At 45.2% G+C, this 22355-nt stretch overlaps 1 protein-coding gene across 1 annotated transcript in view; it reads right to left on the minus strand.

Annotated features, from left to right (window-relative positions):
* The window catches only part of Prtg (protogenin), a 108886-nt gene that overhangs the window by 4124 nt on the left and 82407 nt on the right, over positions 1–22355 (minus strand). The window contains exons 12-18 of the mRNA XM_041679824.1: positions 15779–15874; positions 14788–14974; positions 14424–14551; positions 11668–11838; positions 4056–4238; positions 2110–2230; positions 220–382 (exon numbers count right to left, since the gene is read on the minus strand). Of these exons, the coding sequence (XP_041535758.1) occupies positions 220–382; positions 2110–2230; positions 4056–4238; positions 11668–11838; positions 14424–14551; positions 14788–14974; positions 15779–15874 (1049 nt within the window). The remainder of the gene's footprint in view (positions 1–219; positions 383–2109; positions 2231–4055; positions 4239–11667; positions 11839–14423; positions 14552–14787; positions 14975–15778; positions 15875–22355) is intronic.

Raw genomic sequence — 22355 nt, forward strand, 5'->3', positions numbered from 1 at the left:
CTCTATACATAATAAATAAATAAATCTTAAAAAAAATAGAGGTGCTGAAAGCCCAAATTATCACAGTAACTAATGATGGGGATCCCAGCTCCCAGAGCCCCATCTAGTGTGTGTCTGTCCCCACTCCTCCTCTGTCTTCCATCCTTTGTTCTTTCAACACACCCAGCACACATTCCTGGTAAGTCTTCTTCACACAGGAGAGAAGCATATGCAGTGTACCTTCGCATCAATGAAGCTGCTTGGCATCATGGGTACCAGGGACTCTTCATTCTCTAAAGCTCTCTCCAGGTTCTTCCCCACGTCACTCCCCGCGGCTACAGAGGCGCTGGCTCGGGATAAGGGCTGGGTTCCATTCTGTGTTGTCTTGGAGGCAGATGACTTCCTGAAATATTAGTAAGGAAAGAAAGCCTTCTCATCTCATGGAAGATATGGGCAAGTGTACCAAATGTGGCATTTAATCACAACCTTCCTTTATTTTCTTTTATTTGAGACAGTAACTTGTGTATCCCAGACTGGCCTCAAACTTGTAGAAGAGAATGACTTTGAATTTACTTTTTTTTTTTTTGTTTTTAAAAACTTTACATTTATTGCCAGGTGGGAGTGGTGCATGCCTTTAATCCCAGCATTTAGGAGGCAGAGGGAGATGAACCTCTGTGGGTTCAAGGCCAGCCTTGAACAAATTCCAAGACAGGCTCCAAAGCTACACAGAAAAACCCCATCTCGGAAAAAAAAATTACATTTATTTATTTACTGTGTGTGTGTGTGTGTGTGTGTGTGTGTGTGTGTGTGTGTGCATACGTGCATATGGACATGTGAAGGTAAGGCAATGACTTTCAAGACTCAGTTCACTCCTACCATGTGGGACTGAACTCCGGTAGTCAGGTTGTGAGCAAGCACCGGTATCCACCGAGCCATCCCGAACCATCCATTGAACCATCCACTGACCCCCTTGACCTTGATCTTTGTGCTTCTGCCTCCTGCGCACGACCAGCACTACTACGAGAGCCACTGCTGACTTTCTGCAGTGCTGGGAATGAGCCCAGAGCTGCACCTTGAGCTGAGCCCTCTACTAACGGAGCTGGCTCCTCAGCCCACAGGTTTGGAAGCAAGGGGCTTCTCCAATGCCTACGTCTCAGATAATACATTCTGGATCTTTAGCGTTGCTCACTGCTGTAGTGTTTGTGATTCGCCCGACAGCTGATGGCTAACAACATGTCTGTATTTACTGCATTAGCCTGCGATTCTGGTCGCTTGTTCTGTGCTTCTCTTGGTAACTAACGCATGTCTGCTGCCACTTGAACATGAGATCATGAGGAATCCTCTGGAGAAGGCATGAGCCGGATCAAGTGTGCCATTAAAACAGACACAAAAGCAAAAACCAACGGCTTAAGGAGACTTCTCATTTTCTCAAAATGACTCAGAAATGCAGAAACCAAGTTCTCATTTAGGGATTTTTATTGGCACAGCATTTTTTTTTTTTTGTCCAAATGGCAGGAAAATGATCTCAGTGTAAATTCAGCACATTCTGAGCTATAAAAACCCCATAACATTACACTCCTTTTAAGGAGGAAAATAACCCAGTTGATTCTACAAGGCCTTGATTTCAATGCGTTTCCTGCAGCTGCTGTCATTTAAATGTCTTTAACCATTATAGCATCTCTTTCTTTGAATACACACGTGTGTGTGTGTGGCAAGCATGTGTGTTCACATATGTATGCATGTGGAGAGCTGAGGTTGACCCAGGTGTCAATCACTTCCCACCTCACATTTGCGGCTGAACCTGGAGCTCAGCATTTCCACCAGACTGGCTGTTGAGCTGCAGCCATTTTCCTGTCTTTGCCTCTTGAAAGCTGAGATGATAGGAAGGCACCACTCCCGGCTGGCATTTGTGGGTTCTGGGATCTTTGGCTCTTACACTTGGCACTTTACCTGTGAGCCTACATCAGCAGGCTTTCTCTGTGTGGCTTTGGAGCCTATCCTGGAACTAGCTCTTGTAGACCAGGCTGGCCTCGAACTCACAGACATTAGCCTGCCTCTGCCTCCCAAGTGCTGGGAGGCCTGCACCACCACCGCCCAGCTGACATCAGCATCTTTACAAGGGAAACACACCTGGCTTTGCTTCGGTAGATCAAGATGAGAACGCAAATAAGGATGCAGGTCAAGGCTATGCCAACGCCTACTGTGATACCCGTCATTGACTTCTCGTCCAGATGGTAATAACCTGCATAAACTAGAAACATGACATGTTTACTCAATCAGAAGACGTTGCAGGAGGCCACCTGTTTGCTCCCGGCTGCTCAGCCCCAAAATAACCACACAGAAACTGTACTAATTAAATCACTGCTTGGTCTATTAGCTCTAGCTTCTTATTGGCTAGCTCTTACATCTTAATCTAACTCATTTCTATTAATCCATGTATTGCCATGTGGCTGTGGCTTACCGGCAAGGTTCCATCCAGTGTCTGTCCCTGGCAGGGCTCCATGGCTTCTCCCTGACTCTGCCTTCTTTTTCCCAGCATTCAGTTTAGTTTTCCCTGCCTAGCTCTGTTCTGCCCTGCTATAGGCTCAAAGCAGTTTCTTTATTCATTATTCATTCGTTAATGAACCAATAAAAATGAGACCTATACAAAAGGACTTCCCACATCAGGAAGAAACAACCACATTTCACATATATGGTTGCTTTTCTGTAATCTGTCTTTATCTCACAGGGAAAGTTTTAGCACTCCATCTAAACAGAAAAGTCATGAACTGATCTTTGCCCGTGATTACAGAAGTCAATTTATTTTCTAGTACTGAAGATCGAGACCATATTTTGACAGCATAGTATTATATCAAACAATGAACACCAATCTAGAATTTTATTTATTTGGTTTTTCTTGAGATAGGGTTTCTCTGTGTAGCAGCCCTGACTTGTAGACCAGGCTGGCCTCAAACTCACAGAGATCTGCCTGCCTCTGGGTGCTGGGATTAAAAGTGTGTGTCACCACTGCACAGCAAATTTATTTATTTTTAAATATTCTTTTTATTTTTTAATTTACATATGTGTCTGTGTATATGTACACACGTGTGCAGTGCTCACAGAGACTAAAATGCAATCTCAGATCTCCCAGAAGCTGGGACCCAAACTCTGACTTGGTTCTACCAAAATAGCTACCTCCTTCCTGTTCTTTTTTAAATTTCTGTATTGTATTGTTTCTCGAGATAGTGTTTCTCTGTGTAGCCCTGGCTGTTCTAGAACTCACTGTGTAGACCAGCTTACACAGATCCGCCTGCCTCTGCCTCTGGAGTGCTGGTCACCACACCTGACCCCTTTCTCTTCTTAATTCTGACTGTCAGCTCTTCTTGTCTTCTTCCACACCAGCCACCGAGTGATACTCTGTGGTTCCAGAGTCCCTAACCTGTGTTCAGCTGGTGGCTTCTCTCCTTAAACCTGCCCTCTATTTCTCCTCCATTAGGAAAGCAGAGTGAGGCTTTCAGTCTGGACCCCAGGGGGCACTGGCTCCCTTTAGACTGAGTAGACATTAAGAGTCCTGAGTGAGGGTGGCTGCTTAGCCACATTTCCCTCCTCCCAACTGTTTTTCTGGGTAAAAACAACCTTCTGTCTGGGAGAGTTGTTTTTCTTAATAAAAAGCCAGTCTCCTCCCAGCCTTGGAACCACAACCACCTCTGCTGTTGGTTTCCTCAGAACCTCCCAGGATGCTCATGCCCACCAGTCTGGGGCTATCCAGCCCAGCAGCTACAGAGCTGGAAGCACAGTGGTCTGGGTGCACAGAGGTCTAGGAGCACAGAGCTCTGGAAGCACAGAGGTCTGGGAGCACAGAGGTCTGGGAGCACAGAAATTTGGGAGCACAGTGATCTGGGACGTGAAAGTTTATTCTGAGGTGATTTTCCCTCTACTTTCCAGGACCACAGAAGAAAGCCATCCAACCCAGAAACCCCAGAACCCTACCAGCAACAATTCAGCAAACCAAGTGCAGGCTAAGGGGTGCGGCCACTGTGGGAGCTGAAGACGAGGACTAGGGAATGAAAACAAAGCGACAGGGGCAGCATCCAGACCTTTGGCATCAGAAGAATCCAAATGCTTGGGCCTCTGGTTCGATGCTGACGTGTCCTTGGGAAGGACAACCAGCTCCACGGAATTCGAGAAGGGCCCTTCTCCCACCTCATTGGATGCAGATATCTTGACAAGGTACACGTTCCCTGCCACCAGGTTTTCCAGCAGAGCCATGGTTATTGCCCCTAGAAACAGACAAATCAAGTAAAATTTTAAAGTCACACAAACATGGACCAACATTTAAGAAGTATTTTTCTGAGGATACATTTAAAAAAATTTTTTTTTCCTCCTGGGGGTCTGGAGAAATGATGGCTCAGCCATTAAGAGTCTTCACTGATCTTTCAGAAGACCTGAGTTCAATTCCCTGCACCCACATCATGCAGCTGGCAGTCACCTGTAACTCCAGCCCCAAGGGATGTAATGCTCTCTTCTGAACTCCACAGGCACCCACACACATGTGGCATGCACACAAACATAAATAAAAATAGAAATAAATATTTTTAAAAAAATCTTTTCCAGACTAGAGATGACTCAGCGGTTAAGAGCACTGACTGCTCTTCCAGAGGTCCTGAGTTCAATTCCCAGCAACCACATGGTGGCTCACAACCACCTATAATGAGATCTAGTGCCCTCTTCTGGCCTACAGGCAGGATACTGTATAAATAAATAAATCTTTTTCCTACGGGACAGTGGTGGCGCACGCCTTTAGTTCTAGCACTCGTGAGGCAAAGGCAGGGGGATCTCTGTGAGTTTGAGACCAACCTGGTCTACAAAGAGCTAGTTCCAGGACAGGCTCCAAAGCTACAGAGAAACCCAGTCTCAAAAAAACAAACAAAAACCAAAAAACAAAGTGAAAAAAATCTTTTTCCTGATTATAAGAGTGACATTCTATTATGGGTCATTTGGAAAACACATTTAAATCCAGATACACTGATAATTCCATTTGTTGACATTTTAATTATTTGCATGTGTGTACAAATGTATGCACACAGATTTTGTTTGTTTGTTTTTTCATAAGCAATTTGTTTGGTTTGGTAAGGGGCTCGGATTGAAGCTGGGTTCCTGTGCATGTTAAGCAAGCACTCCACTATGGAGGTACATCCACACCATCTTCACCTTGTGCACTTTCTTAATGTCTCCACTTAGCATTGTGCTGTGCACATATAGACATCCCATAAAGACCTCTAGACGGTATTTTAGGTGAAGGGTTTTGTTTGGTTGGCTTTTTAAAGATTTGTTTTAGTTATAATGATTGTATAAGTGTATAGGGGTGGGGTAAGCACATGTGAACGCAATGCCTACAGATGCCACAAGGGGCATCAGAACACACACCCCCACCCCCCCCCCCCACCCCCACCCCCGCCCCACCCACCCATACACCCGGCCCAGAGCTGGAGTTATAGGCAGTTACCAGCAGCCCTGATGAAGGGTCAGGACACTGAACTTGGGTCGTCTGAAGAGCAGTTTATTTTCATAGCCACTGAGCCATCTCTCTAATCCCTTAGAAGGAATTCTTTAAACACCACACATAGTTTTGTTTCACTTTAATGAGAACTTAAAGTGTAAGTAAGTTTATTTTATACTGTTTGTTTAAACTGTGTATGCCTATATAATGTTTTACTCCTTATATACACATGACATGTAGAGCATTTAATTATGGCCATTTCAACACATAAAGAAAGAAAAGCACATGTAATGAGCCTGGATCAACACTTATAATTAGACTTGAGAAACCCAGGGTAAGAAAAAATGTTCCAGTGTAAGACCAATCTTTCTTTCCTAATTATAATGGTTTAAACTATTTAGGGAAACAGCTGCTTTAGATGATCCTATTCTTCCTTCTTAAACAGGAGCAGGGGCTGGAGAAACGGTGATGAAATACTCCAGCTGAGCCGCAGGGTGCTTCCAGTAGAGCGCTCTTGTAGACCAGGCTGGCCCTCAAACGCACAGAGATCCTCCTGCCTCTGACTCTAGAACTTCTTAAGGAAGGCAGGGTTTATTTTATTTTGCCTCACGGTTTTCTTTTGTTCGCTTCCTTTGTTTTTAATGGTTATTTATTTATTTTTAATGGTTATTTATTTAATCAAGATGAGTGTGGCATACTCCTTTACTCCAGGAGAGGGTGTCATATCCCACCATAGATATTGTGAGCCCCCTTAGGTTGCTGGGAATTGAACTCAGGACCTCTGGAAGAGGTGGTTCAGCAGTTAAGAGTAGGTTTTGCTCAAGCAGAACACTTAAATCGCCAGCACCCACGGGAACTGGCTCACGACTGCTTACAACACCAGTTCCAGGGGATCAGAGTTTCACAAGCGCATATCCCACAAAGGCACACATACATGCACATAAATAAAAATAATTTTAGCCGGGCATAGTGGGCAGGCCTTTAGTTCCAGAACCCTGGAGGCAGAGGCAGGCAGATCTATGTGAGTTCGGGGCCAGCCTGGTCTATATAATGCCAGTTCCAGGACAGTCAGGGGTACACAGAGAAACCCTGTCTCAAAACAAACAAACATTTTTTTAAAATGTGGCTGGAGACACAGCTCAGTGGTTAAGAGCACTGGCTGCTCTGCCGGAGGATTTGGGCTCAATTCCCAGCACCCACACGGCAGCTCACAACTCTCTGTAAGTCCAGTTCCAGGGGCTCCAGTGAGCTCTTTGGCTTCCGCAGATAGGCACCAGGCATGCAAAAATGATATACAGATATATGTGCAGGCAAAACACCCACACACATAAAAATAAAAGTTAAAAAAAATAACTAATAAAAAATAAATAGTTAAGTGCGAAAGAACACAAATGTTCTCCAAAAGTTGAATGACTCTTTCAGCAGCCGATTACCATGTTTCTAAAACAAAACACAGGTTTCCTTGGGAACCACAGAGGCTGACGACCCCTCACAGGTTAACCCTTCTTAAAACATTTTGCCACATTTCTGTTGCCTGTGTAGCTGTGTGCACAATGGCATGTACGTGGAGCTCAGTGGGCAGCATGCAGCAGTCAGTTCTCCCTCCAGGTGGGTCCCAGGGACTGAACTCGGGGCTTTGAATGGCTGACAAGGGCTTTACCCACTGAGCCACGCTGATCTGCCTGAGAACTGCTTCTCTCCAAAGGTCTTCGTCGTCGGAACTCACAGAAGATGCTGAAGATGCTAAACTTTTCCACTGTGAGGGCCACTAAGGGTTCCTGTTTGAACCTTGTTACTTATTTCGGCATTTAAAGTATTTCTCTTTAAGAAAGCCAACCATAAAGCTGTCCCAACACTACCCAGTACACAGGGACATCTAGCTTTCCTGGAGTGGGGAGGGAGCGTTCTCCTCTTCCCCTGATGCAGAGGGACCTACAACAGCCTCAGAAAGCTAACAAGGGCTCACTTCAGTCAACTGCAAAGCCAGGGCTGGCTTTTCTGGAACACTTACGAGGGTGTGCCTCATAAGCAAGGGAAGTGTGGGCAATTCTATAGCTGAAGCCCTGATGTGCGGCCACTCTGCAGGTCACACACAGTGAGGAGCCCAGCCACTAGTGGCAGTGCCAGAAACCCAATGGGGCTTGTTTTTATGGTCTCTGGTTTCAACTTGGCCTGAAGAGTGTGAGTTACTTGAATAACCCAACTGCTAAATAAACACACGAAGCCCTATTTAGAAGCAGGAAGACACTGTACTGTGTACCTTGGATGCAGGCAGAGGCATTACAAAACAAAGACAGACCATGACAAGTTAAAACTTGCTGGAGGACCATTCCAATTTCTTCCCAAGAAGAAATGAAAATCATGCTCCTGTTCTATCATTAAATACATTTACTTTTTTAAAATGCTTAGCAAAAACCTAACATCATCAAAAGCAAATTCTTCATTTAATTAAAAAAAAAAAAGTTTGTCCGGGAGTGGTGTCACACGCCTTTAACCCCAGCACCTAGTAGGCAGAGGCAGATGAATTTCTGTGAGTTCTAGGCCAGCCTGGTCTACAGAGCTAGTTCCAGGACAGCCAGGGATACACACAGAGAAATCCTGTCTCAGAAAAAAGATTTTTTTGTTGTTTTATAGTAAAAACTCTCATGTATCCCCAGATTAGCCTCAAACTCCCTATGTAGGCAAGGATGAAGCTGAGCACCTGATCGCCCTTGCCTCCACAACCCAAGGCATACACTACCATGACCAGTTTTAGCCAGTGCTGGGGATTAAACCCAGGACTTCATGCAAGCTAGGCAAGCATCCTACCAGCTGAGTTACAACCCCAGCCCAAGTAATTTAAATTTTGTAAGTGAATCAGCAATATATGCAAACACATTCTTTCCACCCATCAAAAACAATTTGTTACAAAAAAAAATAGAAAGAAAGAAAATGGTGTAAAATTCTGTTTCCTCATGAGCACATGAGGCTTGTGTGTGGAGGTCAGAGGTCCACCATGTGGGTTCCAGGCATCAAACCCAGGAGATCAAGCCTTAAAGGCAAGCATCTTCATCTTGCCAGCCCATTACCACAATTATTTTGATTCAGGAAAAAAATTAAATTCTTGGTCTATTTGGTATATGAACATACATTATGTATAAATTTACAAGTATTAAAGATTGTCAGCCAGGCAGTAGTGATGCACGCCAATCTCAGCACTGGGGTGAGGGGGTGGGGAGGGACAGAGATAGGCAGATCTGCAATTTCAGGGCCAGTCTTGTCTACAGAGTGACTTCTAGGACAGCCAGGGCTACATAGAGAAACGCTGTTTCAAAAAATGAAAAAAAAAATATTAGATATGACAAAATCCTTATTTCCCCATTGTTTCCTATGTTCTTTTCTTTCTAAGACTGCTGTGTTCAGACACAAAAGACAGTTTTCCATTTCAAGGCTTTCTTTATTCCAAGCTGTGTCCCTTGCTTTTTAAGTAATTGTAGGTTGACTCCTTTGTGTTTTCTCTTTCAAAACCAGGCCTCAATTGCTTTTCTTTATTATTTACTTGTTCTTTCTGAGGCACAGCACTAACGCTTAAGAAAGCCCTCCACATGTAATGAACGACAAAAGCTTTTCACAAGAACGTTCCTGGAAATCTCACGAAGCGGCGAGCGGATCATGTTTTCCTGCACACAATTATGTCGTTAGAAAGGTTTGCAGAGATGCAAAAGCCTGCAATTACTGTCCGCGTCTCCATGGAGCCAGAAATGAGGTAGGACATTCATTTCTGAGCTCTTTCTCAAACTCCCAAATGGGTCAATTTGAAAACAGGCAGAGGAAATTATTGTCTCCTTTTAGAAAGGTGAGAACGAAGAATTCAAAGCTACGTGCTCAAGCGGCTCCTTATTAATATTTATGTCACCTCATTAAATCAGGTCTGTCATTTGGTCAAGTGTTGTGTCAATAAACCATCTTGGAAACGGCAGACTGAAACTGAATTGCTGTGGGGGGCAGAGTGAGGGCGTTGTAGGGGGAGGAGCGAAGGCACACTGGGGGCGGAGCAATGGCGGTGTAGGGGGAGGAGCGATGGTGCAGTGAGGGTGGAGCGAGGGCTCATAGGTTGAAAATGTTGCTTTTCTAGAGGACCCAAGTTCAGCTTCCAGCACGCATGTCTGGCAGCTGTGTCAGACCAGCTCCAGAGGACTCAACACTGTCCTCTGGCGTCTGTAGGCACTGCACACATGTGACAGGCAAACCTAACACAAGACACATAGTAGGCCCCCAAAAAGGCAAAGAGGTTAAAGGGGCTTGCTACCAAGTATGACAAACCAAGTCTGATTCCCAAGGCTCCAGATAGTGGAGAGAAGGAACCCCTCCATGCCGTCCTCTGACCTCTCTACCTCTGATGCCACCCCCAATGTTTATTTTTATTTTTAAAGAACATTAGCTTGACTGATATTAAAGAGCCCCCAGCGGGTTTCCACCTATTCACATCCCTGAGCAGCCCTAACTGTCAGGGCGTGGCCATGTAACTTACTGTCTCTAATGGGACACCAGTAAATGTGACACTGCCGAGGTTGGTGGCACTTTGTTTCCAAAGACTTTCCTTCCAGACTCCACCCCCCGCCACTGTTCCTAGACTCCTTACCCCTATCAGAATCGAGATTCATGAAATCAATAAGACAATGTAACAATTGCTTGAAGCTCTAGAGGGGTCTGTGAAGTCCCAAGAGACACTGATAACATAATGACACCTAACTGTCCCATCTTTAGTACCTTCAAGTCTCCTCCGAAGCCAGTTACTACCTAGTGGGGCCTGTGAGAACAGAAACTATGGACCTGAAATCACTGAGACTTCGGCGTACAGGGCTGGAGAGAAGGCTCCGCAGTTAAGGGCACTAGCTGCCCTGGCAGGGGACCTGTGTTCCCGTCCCTGCACCCACGTGGTGGCTCCAAGTGCCTAGTCTAAGAAATCTGATGCCCTCTTTTGATTTATATGAGGAACTGCATTCATATGAACAAACCCACAGTCAGACCTAATTAAAAATAAAATTTAAATGTTTTTTAAAAAGAAGATTTGCCAGCTGGTGGTGGTGCACACCTTTAATCCCAAGACTCAGGAAGCAGAGGCAGGTGCATCTCTGTTTTTTGTTTCTTTGCTTGTTTTTGTTTTCTTTGTTTTTCGAGACAGGGTTTCTCTGTGTAGCTTTGGAGCCTATCCTGGAACTAGCTCTTATAGACCAGGCTGGCCTCGAACTCACAGAAATCCACCTGCCTCTGCCTCCCAAGTGCTGGGATTAAAGGCGTGTGCCACCATCGCCCAGCTGATCTCTGTGAATTCAAAGCCAGTCTGGTTTACAGAGTGAGTTCCAGAACAGCAGGGAAAAAAAAATTTTTTTGTTTGTTTGTTTTTCTTCCTTGGGCTTCAGCTGGCCTAAGATTAGATTTTTTTCATCTCAAAAGTACCAGGATTACAGATCACCACTTCCTTCTTAAACTTTTAATTGCTTGGCAAACCCTCCTTTCCTCTGCATGTGTGAGTTGAGGGCATGCCAGAGTAACACTTCGATTCCCTACTAAACTCTGCCATATGGACCATGTCCAAAGGGAAGACTGAAGATTTTAAACAGAACGCAATGTTAAAAGCATGCAGCAAGAATATTAAGGATTTGGCAATTTATCATTCCTTAGCTAAAAACAGACTAATGTTTAAAAAATCTTAAGCAGTGTTCTTAAGTCCTAATCAGGTTTTCTCTGTACAAAAAAAAAAAAAAAGGCCAGTAAAATGGCTCAGAAGGCAAAGGGCTTGCTGAGCAACCCCGCCAACGCAAGCTTCCTGGAGCCTATGCCAAAGACTGGATTGTTGCGGAGAGTCTGTAATCCCAGCACTCCTATGGGGAGGTGGGAGATGGAAAGAGAAACAACCGGAAGCTCTTGAGTCAGCTGTCCTGCCTAAACGAGGTGGAAGGCAAGAACCAAGCCTGAAAGCCGTCCTCTGGCGACCATACGTGCACTGAGACACACGCATGCCTGCTCTTAGACACAAATTGATCGATTGATTAACTTAATTGACAGATGGCTTGCCAATGTTCTTTGAACAAAATCAAAACCTTTAGTAATTTGTTTCTTTCTAGAGAAGAATGTAAATCCAACACGGGCTCCGCATCACCTCCCTTGGTCTCCCTGTGACATTGATAACTTGCAGTCATTGTCCTTGATAATCTGGTCATACTCACCTTCTCGGTGCAGGACCTGCCACTCGCCTGCAATCCAGGCCTTCCTGGAAGCGTACAAGATGGTGTAGCGTGTCACAACTGTCTCTGGGCCATCTGGGGGTTTCCAGGAAACAAGGGCAGTGTCATCTTCTATTAATGTCACTTTCACCCCCACTGGGGGGCCCGTGGGTGCTGTGGGGACATGCGAATGACAATCACTCCAATGCTGGTTGACAGAGAACCATGGACGAGCCTGCACAACCGGAAACTATCGTAAACCAGGCCGTGGTGGCGCACACCTTTAATCTCAGCACTGGGGAGGCAGAGACAGGTGGATCTCTGGGAGTTTGAGGCCTGCCTGGTCTACAGAGGGAGTTCTGGAACAGGCACCAAAGCTACAGAGAAACCCTGTCTTAAAAACCAAAAAAAAAAAAAGGCCGGGCAGTGGTGGCGCACGCCTTTAATCCCAGCACTCGGGAGGCAGAGGCAGGCGAATCTCTGTGAGTTCGAGGCCACCCTGGTCTACAAGAGATAGTTCCAGGGCAGGAACCAAAAGCTACGGAGAAACCCTGTTTTGAAAAAATCACAAAAAAAAAAAAAAATTAAACATCATCGCTTTTGAGGTTTGTTGTAGTAACAGGAAATAGATGAGGCTGGCCTTTAACACCTGACCTTTCCACTTTCAACACCTGCCCCAGTCCCAAGAGCCAGGAACAGGCAGATATCACCATATCTGGTGTATGTGGTACTGGGTAAAACCAAGGGCTTCATGCACGCTAGGCAATCACCCAGTACTCTACCTACTGAGTTATGTCCCCAATCTAAATTTTACTTTTAGGTTGAAACACTTTTTAAAAACCATAAAGAAGAGGGTAGGGCTGGAGAGATGGCTCAGCAGTCAAGAGCACCAGCTGCTCTTCCAGAGGTCCTGAGTTCAATTCCCAGCAACCACATGGTGGCTCACAGTCATCTATAATGAGATCTGGTGCCCTCTTCTGGTGTGCAGGCAGAACACTGTAGACATAATAAATAAATCAATCTTATATAGATATAAAAAAGGGGGGGTGTAGAATCTAGATAGAAATACCCTAGGTCTAAGGGGCAGGATTTCCAGGACTTTCGAAACACGGTTGTTAAACTACTAATTGGAATAGCTTATGGCAGTAGGGACTTGCCGAGCATGAGGTCATAGGAACGCTTCCTAGCACAGGGAGGAAAGGGGGCAAACAGTTATACAGCTTATTGTTTCATCTGTTCACCAGAGAAAGTTCCCACTGGTACCAACTCTAAGTTGTAGCTCCTACTAAAATGTTTAGAACAGTAGCCTGATCCAAAAGGCTTGAAGCAAATGCTCCTGAGACTAAAGGTTTAGCTATTTCCCAAGTCACAGGGAATCAGTGTGTTTACAGAACAGACTCAAATAAAGACTTCTGTGTGAACAGCAGGGAAGTCCTGGAGCATCAGCTGACTGCATGTGGAACACCAGCTCCCAGAGAAGAGAGGGGTTATGGTGCTGTGTTCTTAAAGGATATATATCATCAAAACCGCACCAGCGTTAGGGGCACGAAACACTATAACCTGAGCCACAGACACCATAGCTGCCCCACAGCCAGGTATTCACCTGTCACTGGGTGCAGCACCTGGTTGCCACTCACAGAAAAATGGGGTCTGAGCTCAGCTCCTAAGAGCATTAATAAGCTGTTTTCAGTGAGCTGCGAACTAAGGTCTGAATATCATGACTGACTGGGAAAAAAGATTTAAAAGGGACAGAAATTAAAGCTCATTGGCCTGTAACTTCTTTTTCCTAGAAGGAAAAAAAATTCTTAAATATAATAGAGAAAAAAATTCAAACGGTAAGGAGATGAAGAAGCACATATCAGCTGGTAGGAGTCAGGGGCAGGGCTCTCTCAAAGTGGCATAGATACTTCCATTTTTCTTCTTCTGATCTTGGCTTGCCCTTGAACTCACGACGTACATGAGAGTAGCCATCAATGTCTAAGCTTTCTGACTACCCCACAAGTGGTGGTGCTCGTGTTTAATCCCAGCACATTAACCCCAGGGGAACAGAGGCAGGTAGACCTCTCTAACTTTGAGGCCAGCCTATGCTTCAGAGTGAGTCCCAGGACAGCCAGGACTACACTGAGAAGTCCTATCTAAAAATAAAATTTAAAAAAGTCCTTAAAATATTTTTTTTTGGTTTTGTTTTGTTTTCTTAAATAAAGAGAGGTTTGGTGGAACACACCTTTAATCCCAGCACTCAGGAGACAGAGGCAGATGGATCTCTGTGAGTTTGAGGTTAGTCTGGTCTACCAACTGAGTTCTGTGATAGACAGTGAGACCCTGTCTCAAAACAAACAAACAACAACAAAACCAGTTTAAAAAATATAGTCAGAGGCAGGCAGATTTCTGTGAGTTCGAGGCCAGCCTGGACTACACAGCAAATTTCAGGACAGCCAGGATTGTTACACAAAGAAACCTTGTCTTGAAAAACAAAAAACAAATAAACTAACTAAACCTATGTAAAGTCCATAGTGGAACAGTGGTTAGAGGACCAGCCGCTATTCTAGAGGACCAGAGTTCAAGTCCCAGCACATCTATGGGAGCTCACAGCCGTCTGTAACTCCATCTTCGCCCTCTTCTAGCTTCTGCAGACACTAAGCATGTGCTACACAGACATAATACAGCCCAAACACCCATTCCCATAACGAATAAAAGAATGAACACCTGAATCAATAAAGTTTAAGAGACGAACTCCACTGGGAGGCTGCGGCTCCTACCTTCTGGGAGTGTGGAATGGTAGACCACGGGGCTCCAGGGACTGGAGCTCTGATCCACATGCAGCCGGACAGCAAATTCATACTTGGTGTTTGGTTCCAGTCCCTGAACCAGCATGTGGGTCTCTGATCTGTTAAAGAGTTAAGGGGGTCGTTAGTGCCAGTTTCCGAGAGTCAATGTATCAATTCACGTCAAGGAAGCATAGTTTCCAGAACTGAATGAACAACGGGAAGAAACTTTCAGACGTTTGAGGTCATCGGCTCTGAAACGAGTGCTCCCTGATGAAGCCCAAGCTGAGCCCGAGTCAGTAAGAAGCGTAAGCAGCCAGGTGCGCCAAGGAGACAACCGGGAAGACAAGCTACATACGTTTGCAGGTAGAGAACCAGAGAGGCGTTCTGCAGGCCGACAGGGTTACAGCGGATGGTGTAGTTAATGACTTGGGCCGTGGTGAAGGCAGGCCTCCTCCAGTGCAGGAAGATGGAAGAAGAGGTGTTAGCCTTCGCATAGAGATGGTGGGGTGGCGGCGGAGGAGGGACCATGCGGTCGCGAACAGCTATTGAGAAAGGCAACACAAATTTACTGCAAGGGCTGGCGTTGTAGAGCGGTATAAGGGGAAATGAGAAGACCCCACCGCTGGCGGATCTGGGGCCTTTCTCCCACCAGTCTCCTAGTGGTCTATCCCCGACTTGCTCAAGCTAACAGACTCTTCTGTGAGTTAGACACGTAGTCAATTGCTTAACTGTTGGAAAAACAATAGCTCCAGACAGTTTTAGTGTGCATGTCTTTAACCCCAAGCATTCAGAGGACAGCAGATCTGAGATTAAGGCCAGTCTGGTCTATATAGTGGGGGAAAAAAAAGCCAGAGCTACACTGTGAGATCCTATCTTAGAAAACAAACAAACAAACAATGCTCCCCCCCCCCATAAAAAAAGAAAGGAAAGGAAAAACAAACTCCAGTGTGGTAGCAGATGTCTTTAATCTTAGGAGACAGAGACAGGTACTGGCCAAAGGCAGAGAAAGCCAGAGCTAGAAGAACACGCAGAAGCAATCAGAAAAACACCTGGCCTCCAGGCAAAAGCAGACAAAAGGAATTCAGTTTGCAGGTAACCAATGCCCTTTCTCAGTTAACTCCCAGCAGTCTTCAGCTTGCAAAATTAAAACAGGCACTTAGAATTTAAACACCCCACTTTTGCAGAGTACCCACTCATCCAAGATGTGCCCAGCACCTGGAGGATGTGAAGAAATTACCCCCCACCCTCACCCAGTCCCCAAGTAGTAGCGGAAACTGAATTTCCAACAAGGGTGGGGTCAGGGGTGTGTCTGAGACACAGCATCACGCTGTGTGGCTGTCACTCACACACGCATCCAGGAGTGCTGACGGTCTGGTCAGCCTGGTAGCCATCTTCCATGTTGTTGTAAGCCAGCAGCCTCACGTGGTATTTTCTTCTGGGATCTAGAAAGAAAATGAGCAGCACTCGTTCAGCCCAGCCCGCCTTTGGCCAGAAGCCCTGACTGAGGCGCAGGTTTGGCATGAGCACTATCCAAACATGACAGTTCTAAGACAATGACCCTTCCCCCTTCCCCATCCAGACTCTCTCCCTGTCACAATCAACTGTGACACCGCCACAGGGACCAGTTATTCTTAAAGTTAATGTGTTTAACCTTATTTCAAACCGCCATAAACACCCTCTTCAAATGGCCAAATTTTCCCTGACATTTTTTATATTTTATTTTAAATTATATTTTATTCCTTTATTTTGCACGTTCGTGTGTGCACGCCACCATGCACAGGCAGAGGTAAGAGGACAACTTTAAGTCAGTTTTTCTCTTTCCCTTCTGGGAGTTCTGGAAATCAGTTTCATGAGGCTTGACGGGAAGCAACTTCATCGGCTGAGCCATCTCACCAGCCTTAGTTATTCATGTTTTAAAGGATAGGGTCTTACCCAGGCTGTTTACAAATTCACTAAGTACCCCAGGCGAGGCTTACATCTCCCACATAGTCCAGGCTGGCTTGGAATTCTACCCCCTCCTAACTCAGCCTCCACTCCTTGATAGGTCCAAAATTTATTTTATACAGATGTGTTTCGCTGTGGCAATTACATTCAAGAGTAGTGTTTTTTCCCTCAGAGTTAGGGAGAATTAGGACAAGCACCCTTCAGTAGAACCTCTGAATATTTCTAAGTGGGTTTCTTTCAAGAAACCTCCATTTTCAAGCTCATACATAATTCAAGACAGGCGCAATGGAGCGCCCTCTACTGGAAAGGCGCTGGAGCGCCCTCTACTGATGCCTGTTAACTATCACAACATTAAAATGGAACCCATTCCTTACAGTTTTTTTAATATACATGAATATTTATTTAAAATATTTTTCCTTAAGCAAATAAAACACATTGTCATTCATAACACAGTTGAGGAATTCATATTTGTCTTAAGGGTACGCGCACAAACACACACATAAAAAAACTCTTAAAAATAACTCCACAGTGAATTTAAATATATACAGCTTGAAAAATAAATGCATTTATGAAATTCTCCAAAGTAATTTTTAAGATTTTACATATTTACTTTAGAAATTGATACTTGTACTTTATTTAATATTTTATTTATTTAATAATTATCAAATATATTATTAAAATATATTTAAGAAGATGTCCTGGGCAGGCAAGAAGGCCTAGTGGGTAAAAGGGCCCACTGCAAAACCTGACCACCTGACTTCAATCCCCAGGATCCACATAGTAGGACAGAAAATACCGTCTCAAAAAACAAAACATCTCTGTGAGTTCGAGGCCAGCCTGGTCCACACAGGGAATTCCAGGGCAGCCAGAACTACACTGGCCATGTCTCAAAAAGGAGAAAACAAACAAAACCACAAACAGAAAAATACTCAACCAACCAAAAGATGCAGGAAGATTTCCTCCACCTAAAAACCCTCTTGAAAACATAAGCAAACATCATTCCCCTTTATAAGATATGCACAAGGTGGTAAGAAGGCGGCTCAGGGCCACACAGAGCTGAACCGAGAACTGGGAACTTATGAATAGATTCGTATGCTTTCCTCTGTCCCCGCTGGAGGTGGCCACATTAAGAAGCTCAGGCTGGCCTTGAACTCACAATTCTCCTGCCTCAGCCCCCACGTGCAGTGTTTAAAGGCATGGGCTACCACTCTCAGTCTGGACTGTGACTCTATGACAAAGCACAGGGCCTCTAAATTTGCACAAATACGTGTTTCTACATCAGAAAAGTAATGTCTGGGGCTGGAGAGATGGCTCAGAGGTTAAGAGTACTGTCCGCTCTTCCAGAGGTCCCAAGTTCAATTCCCAGCAACCACATGGTGGCTCACAACCATCTGTAATGAGATCTGGTGTCCTCTGCACCAGATAAATCTTTAAAAAGTAATGTCTGTTATAGATAATTTCAAAAGAGAACACACAGAGAACTGAGAGCTATCAGACAAATTTTTTTTTGTTTTTTTTTTCTTCGAGACAGGGTTTCTCTGTGGCTTTGGAGCCTGTCCTGGAACTAGCTCTTGTAGACCAGGCTGGTCTCGAACTCACAGAGATCCGCCTGCCTCTGCCTCCCTAGTGCTGGGATTAAAGGTGTGCGCCACCACAGCCCGGCCCAGACAAATTTTTTTAATAATTTATTTTTATTTCATGTTTATTCATGTTTTGCGTGCTTGCATGTATGTGTGAATGAGTTAAATCCCCTGAAACTGGAACTACAGGTAGTTATGAGCTGCCATGTAGGTTCTGGGAATTGAACCTGGGTCCTTTAGGAAGAGCAGCCAGTGCTCTCTCAACCACTGAGCCATCTTTCCAGCACCAGACACAACAAAGAACACCTGGATTTCACAACCCAAATAATTTCCAGCATTCAGTACTCAAATTCCAAAGGTTTTGGTTCAGATTAACGATTCAAATCTGAATCTATTTTCTTTTGTCTTTCTTTCCAAACCATCTACTGAATCTGTCAATCAGCTGAACCCCAGGTTCCACCCTGCATACATTCTGTGTTGTTACTAGAGGAACGCTCTGCTAGATCCCCGTTAATTCAGAGCGCAGCGTTGGCAAATCTTTCTGTACTCACAAAGAGGTCAGGTCTTTGGGAACGTCTGCTGATGGGAGAAAGCCATGCCAGGGATGGGCAGACCCGAGACCAGCTTGCCTCAGAGCCCAACATGGTACAGCCATTCTCACAGAACCCTCACGGAAGGAAGAGGGCTGTTTGAATAAGTGGAGAGCTCATTTCTGTGCTCTCTGGGGTGTGTGTGTGTGTGTGTGTGTGTGCACATGTATTCAAGTGTGCAGGTGATGTGCACAAATATGTGTCCTCATGTGGCCAGAGGTTGACATTGGGTATCTGTCTTCCTGAGTTACCTCTCCATGTTATTTTTTGAGGCAGGGTCTCTCACAGAACCTAGAGCTTACTGATTCAGCTAGGATAGCTGGTCAGTGAGCTCAGGGATCCACTTGAATTGGTCCACTCCTGGCTTCTACGTGGGTGCTGGGGTCCCCACTCAGGTCATCATGCTTGCATGGTAAACATTTTACTGACTGAGCCTAGTAGCACATTCCTGTAATCCCAGCACCGGGAAGGCAGAGACAGGATTCCTGAGCTCGCTGGGCAGCCAGTCTACCCATCCAGTGAATTTCAGGTTCACCAAGAGACCTTGTTTCAAAAGACAAAGTGAAAAGCAATCAAGGAAGACAGCCTTGGCTCCACATACATATGCATGTGTGTGGGCAAACACACACACACACACACACACACCCCTGAGAGTTACCAGGCAACGAGATTTATCAGCTAAAGAAGAAAACAGAAAGCTACCTCGTTAATGGAAGGAAGGGTACAGACTAATAAATTAAGCATGGGGGACTAACATTCAAAACAAAAGGCAAAAACAGAGGCTTAAACTGGACAAAACAGTGCAAGTTCTAAACCCGAGTTCTGCAGACTTCCCCCTTGGGGGAAACAGGTCCCCAGGCTGTCACAGCCCTGCTGGGGTTAAATACTGCCACACACACAGCACTTGGTCTCACGACACTAGGCAAGCCTAGGAGGAGTGAGGAGAGCAGCCACAAAGGATCAAAGGACTCAATACAAGGGGCAGAAATTCACCACTCAATTTTCACCACTTAAAATTTTTTTAATTTTATTTTGAGATGGGTCTCCCTATGTGGCTCAGGCTGGCCTTGAACTCGCCACCTTTATACCTCAGTCTCCTAAGCAGAAGAATCACAGCCACGAGCATTTGATCTGTGGGTTAAATTTGTCTGGAGAGATGGCTCAATGGTTAAGCATGCTTCCTACTCTTGCAGAGAAGTTCAGTTCCTAGTACCCACCATAGGTGGCTCACACCGACCTTTATATAACTTCGGTTCTACTGGGCATGGTGGTGCCCGCCTTTAATCCCAGCACTCAGAAGGCAGAAGCAGGTGGATCTCTGTGAGTTCGAGGACAGTTTGGTCTATAGCGCAAGTTCCAGGACAGGCTCCAAAACTACAGAGAAACCCCGTCTCTAAAAACCAAAACCAAACCAAAACAAACAAAAAAGAATATCTGACACCCTCTTCTGGCCTCTATTGGTAATTGCACACACACACATGATGTTGTGCCCAGACTCTTGCCCCCGAAAGAGAGACCACCAGGGAATGGGGACTTAAATGCAAAAAGCAAGGCTTATGCCAAAGTGCAGTGTGAGCCTAAGCAAGGAACTCATCCGTCCAGCACCCTCAATGCAGGGAGGGCGGGAGGAGCGCCCTTCCAGAGATTACAGGACTTTTTATAGGCAATCTTGCAGAACCACTAGTTCTCACCTAATTTGCATACCCAGACCCAATTGAGGACAGCAAACGATTACAAAAAGAGCAGGAAGTTCAATAAGCATGATATCATTATGCAAATGAAGTATGGACATAAGTATGTTCTCCGGTGACCCATTCCTACCTGTCCTTGGGGTGTGTAGATGAAGAATACTATAAGCAGTGAGCACTTTTTAACCACTAAGCCATGTTTCCAGCCCTCACTTTTCCTTAGAGCATTTGCATTGCTTTTTACTTTTTATTTTGTGCGCATGTGATGGGGAACCTCCTTCAGCCAATGACCTTAGAGAGGCTGGACCATGTGGTGTCGCGTTCCCCTCCTTCTGACTCATGTACATCTGTGTGGGGGACACACGTGCCACGGTGAACACGTGGAGATCAGGGAACAGAGAGCACCTACTCTCTTCTCCCACGTGTGTTCCAGGGACCTAACTCAGGTTGTCAGTTTTCACATCAGGTGTCTCTAAGCACTGAGCCATCTTGCCAGCCTCTGCTTTTCCTCTGATACACCAAAGGAGACACCAACAAAAACACTCCACTGGGTGTGGTGGCGCACACCTTCAATACCAGCAGAGGTGGGCAGATCTCTGGAAGCTCAAGAGCCTGGTCTACACAGCACATTCCAGGCCAGCCAGGGCCATATCGTGAGACCTTGTCTCCAAACAAAACAAAACATCCACAAAGAAACATTCTATATGTGTCGTTTCCTAACTATCTAGATCCAAGCAAGTTCCTCTTCTTCTAAGCCTTGCTTGCACTTGGATGGTGGAGACATAAGGGGACCTTGTCAGTAGAGATTTTGAGTGTTAAGTGAAATTATCCAATTAAGCACTCTGTACCGTCCCAGGATTGGTAAAAACACAAAAGCCTGCTATTGTGCCTGGATGAGAAAAGGCCGTCCCTGAACTCTTAAACTGGACAGAGAGGGCAAAAACCTCAACTGGGTTTAATAAAGTCACAAATCATTTTGTGGAATGTTTGTCGACGAAAGGCATCTCTACTTACACAAAGCAGGTCTAGCGACCAGAATGCCAGGAAATTAGCAGCCAGCAAATACTCAAGCTGGGCTCAATTCACTGTTCTCATTAATGTGTCCTGGCATGCAGGCAGGTGAGGGTTCCCAGGCGGATGTCTGACATGCATATGAGACTGAAGGCTCAACAGGGAAGCTGGTCGCCTTCCCAACGGTGGCACTTAATCCTCTCAGGAGCAAATCCACCACCACCCGTGCCTCCCATATGAATCTCGGCAGCTCTCATCCAACAGCCCTGAACACAATAAGTGCTTTGAAAAACAAGTCAATAACTATCTTCCTAAGACTAAAAAGCTGCAAAGTGTTTATTGAATGAAATACGGAAGCATTTGAGGGCTAGCACTAGAAACAGCAAGCAGACAGACCCCAAGATTAATCCAATCTGCTAGCTGTATCCGGTTTTGAGAATTAGTAACAACCCTCAATAGCTTCAAGCCAGAACAAGAAAAGAAGAGGCCAAGAAAGTGAGTCTGCAAATGCCAAAATCTGCATAAGACAAACTCAGCGGAAATCATCCCCATTCCACCGTGACGGTACATGGCTTAACAACAACGGAGTGCCAACGACATCTCTTTTCCTTTAATTTTTATTTTATTTTTATTTGTGTGTCTAATTATAAATAGAACAAATATAACTAAAATCCTGGCCTATTCCCCAGTTTTATGAGAAAAACCTGCGCTTTCTCTTTTCACCACTAGATGGCATCTGTGTGTGAGTCAGCAAGGAGCGTGTTGCTCCCATACTAGGACAGGAGGAACTCAGACACCAACTGATGAAGGAAGTGAAGGAAGGTCCAAACGGAACTCAGCTACTGAGTAAGGTCCATCAAACCAGTCAGGATTAACTCTCAAGCAGTTAAATAAAAAAAAGAGGGCCAGAGAGAGAGAGCTCAGTGAGTAAGAGTGCTTGCTGCTCTTTCAGAGGCTCTGAACTTTGTACCCAACACCCACATTGATGCTCACAGTCACCTGTAATTCCAGCTCCAGAGGATTCAATCCTTTGTTGTTGTTTTTCTGTAAGCAACTGTGTATTCCCATGCATGCGCGCACACATACACACACACACACGCACACACACTA

The sequence above is a fragment of the Microtus oregoni genome, unplaced genomic scaffold, assembly GCF_018167655.1.
Source record: "Microtus oregoni isolate MIOR12 unplaced genomic scaffold, Mior012 000032F_ref0000030, whole genome shotgun sequence".
NCBI lineage: Eukaryota > Metazoa > Chordata > Mammalia > Rodentia > Cricetidae > Microtus > Microtus oregoni.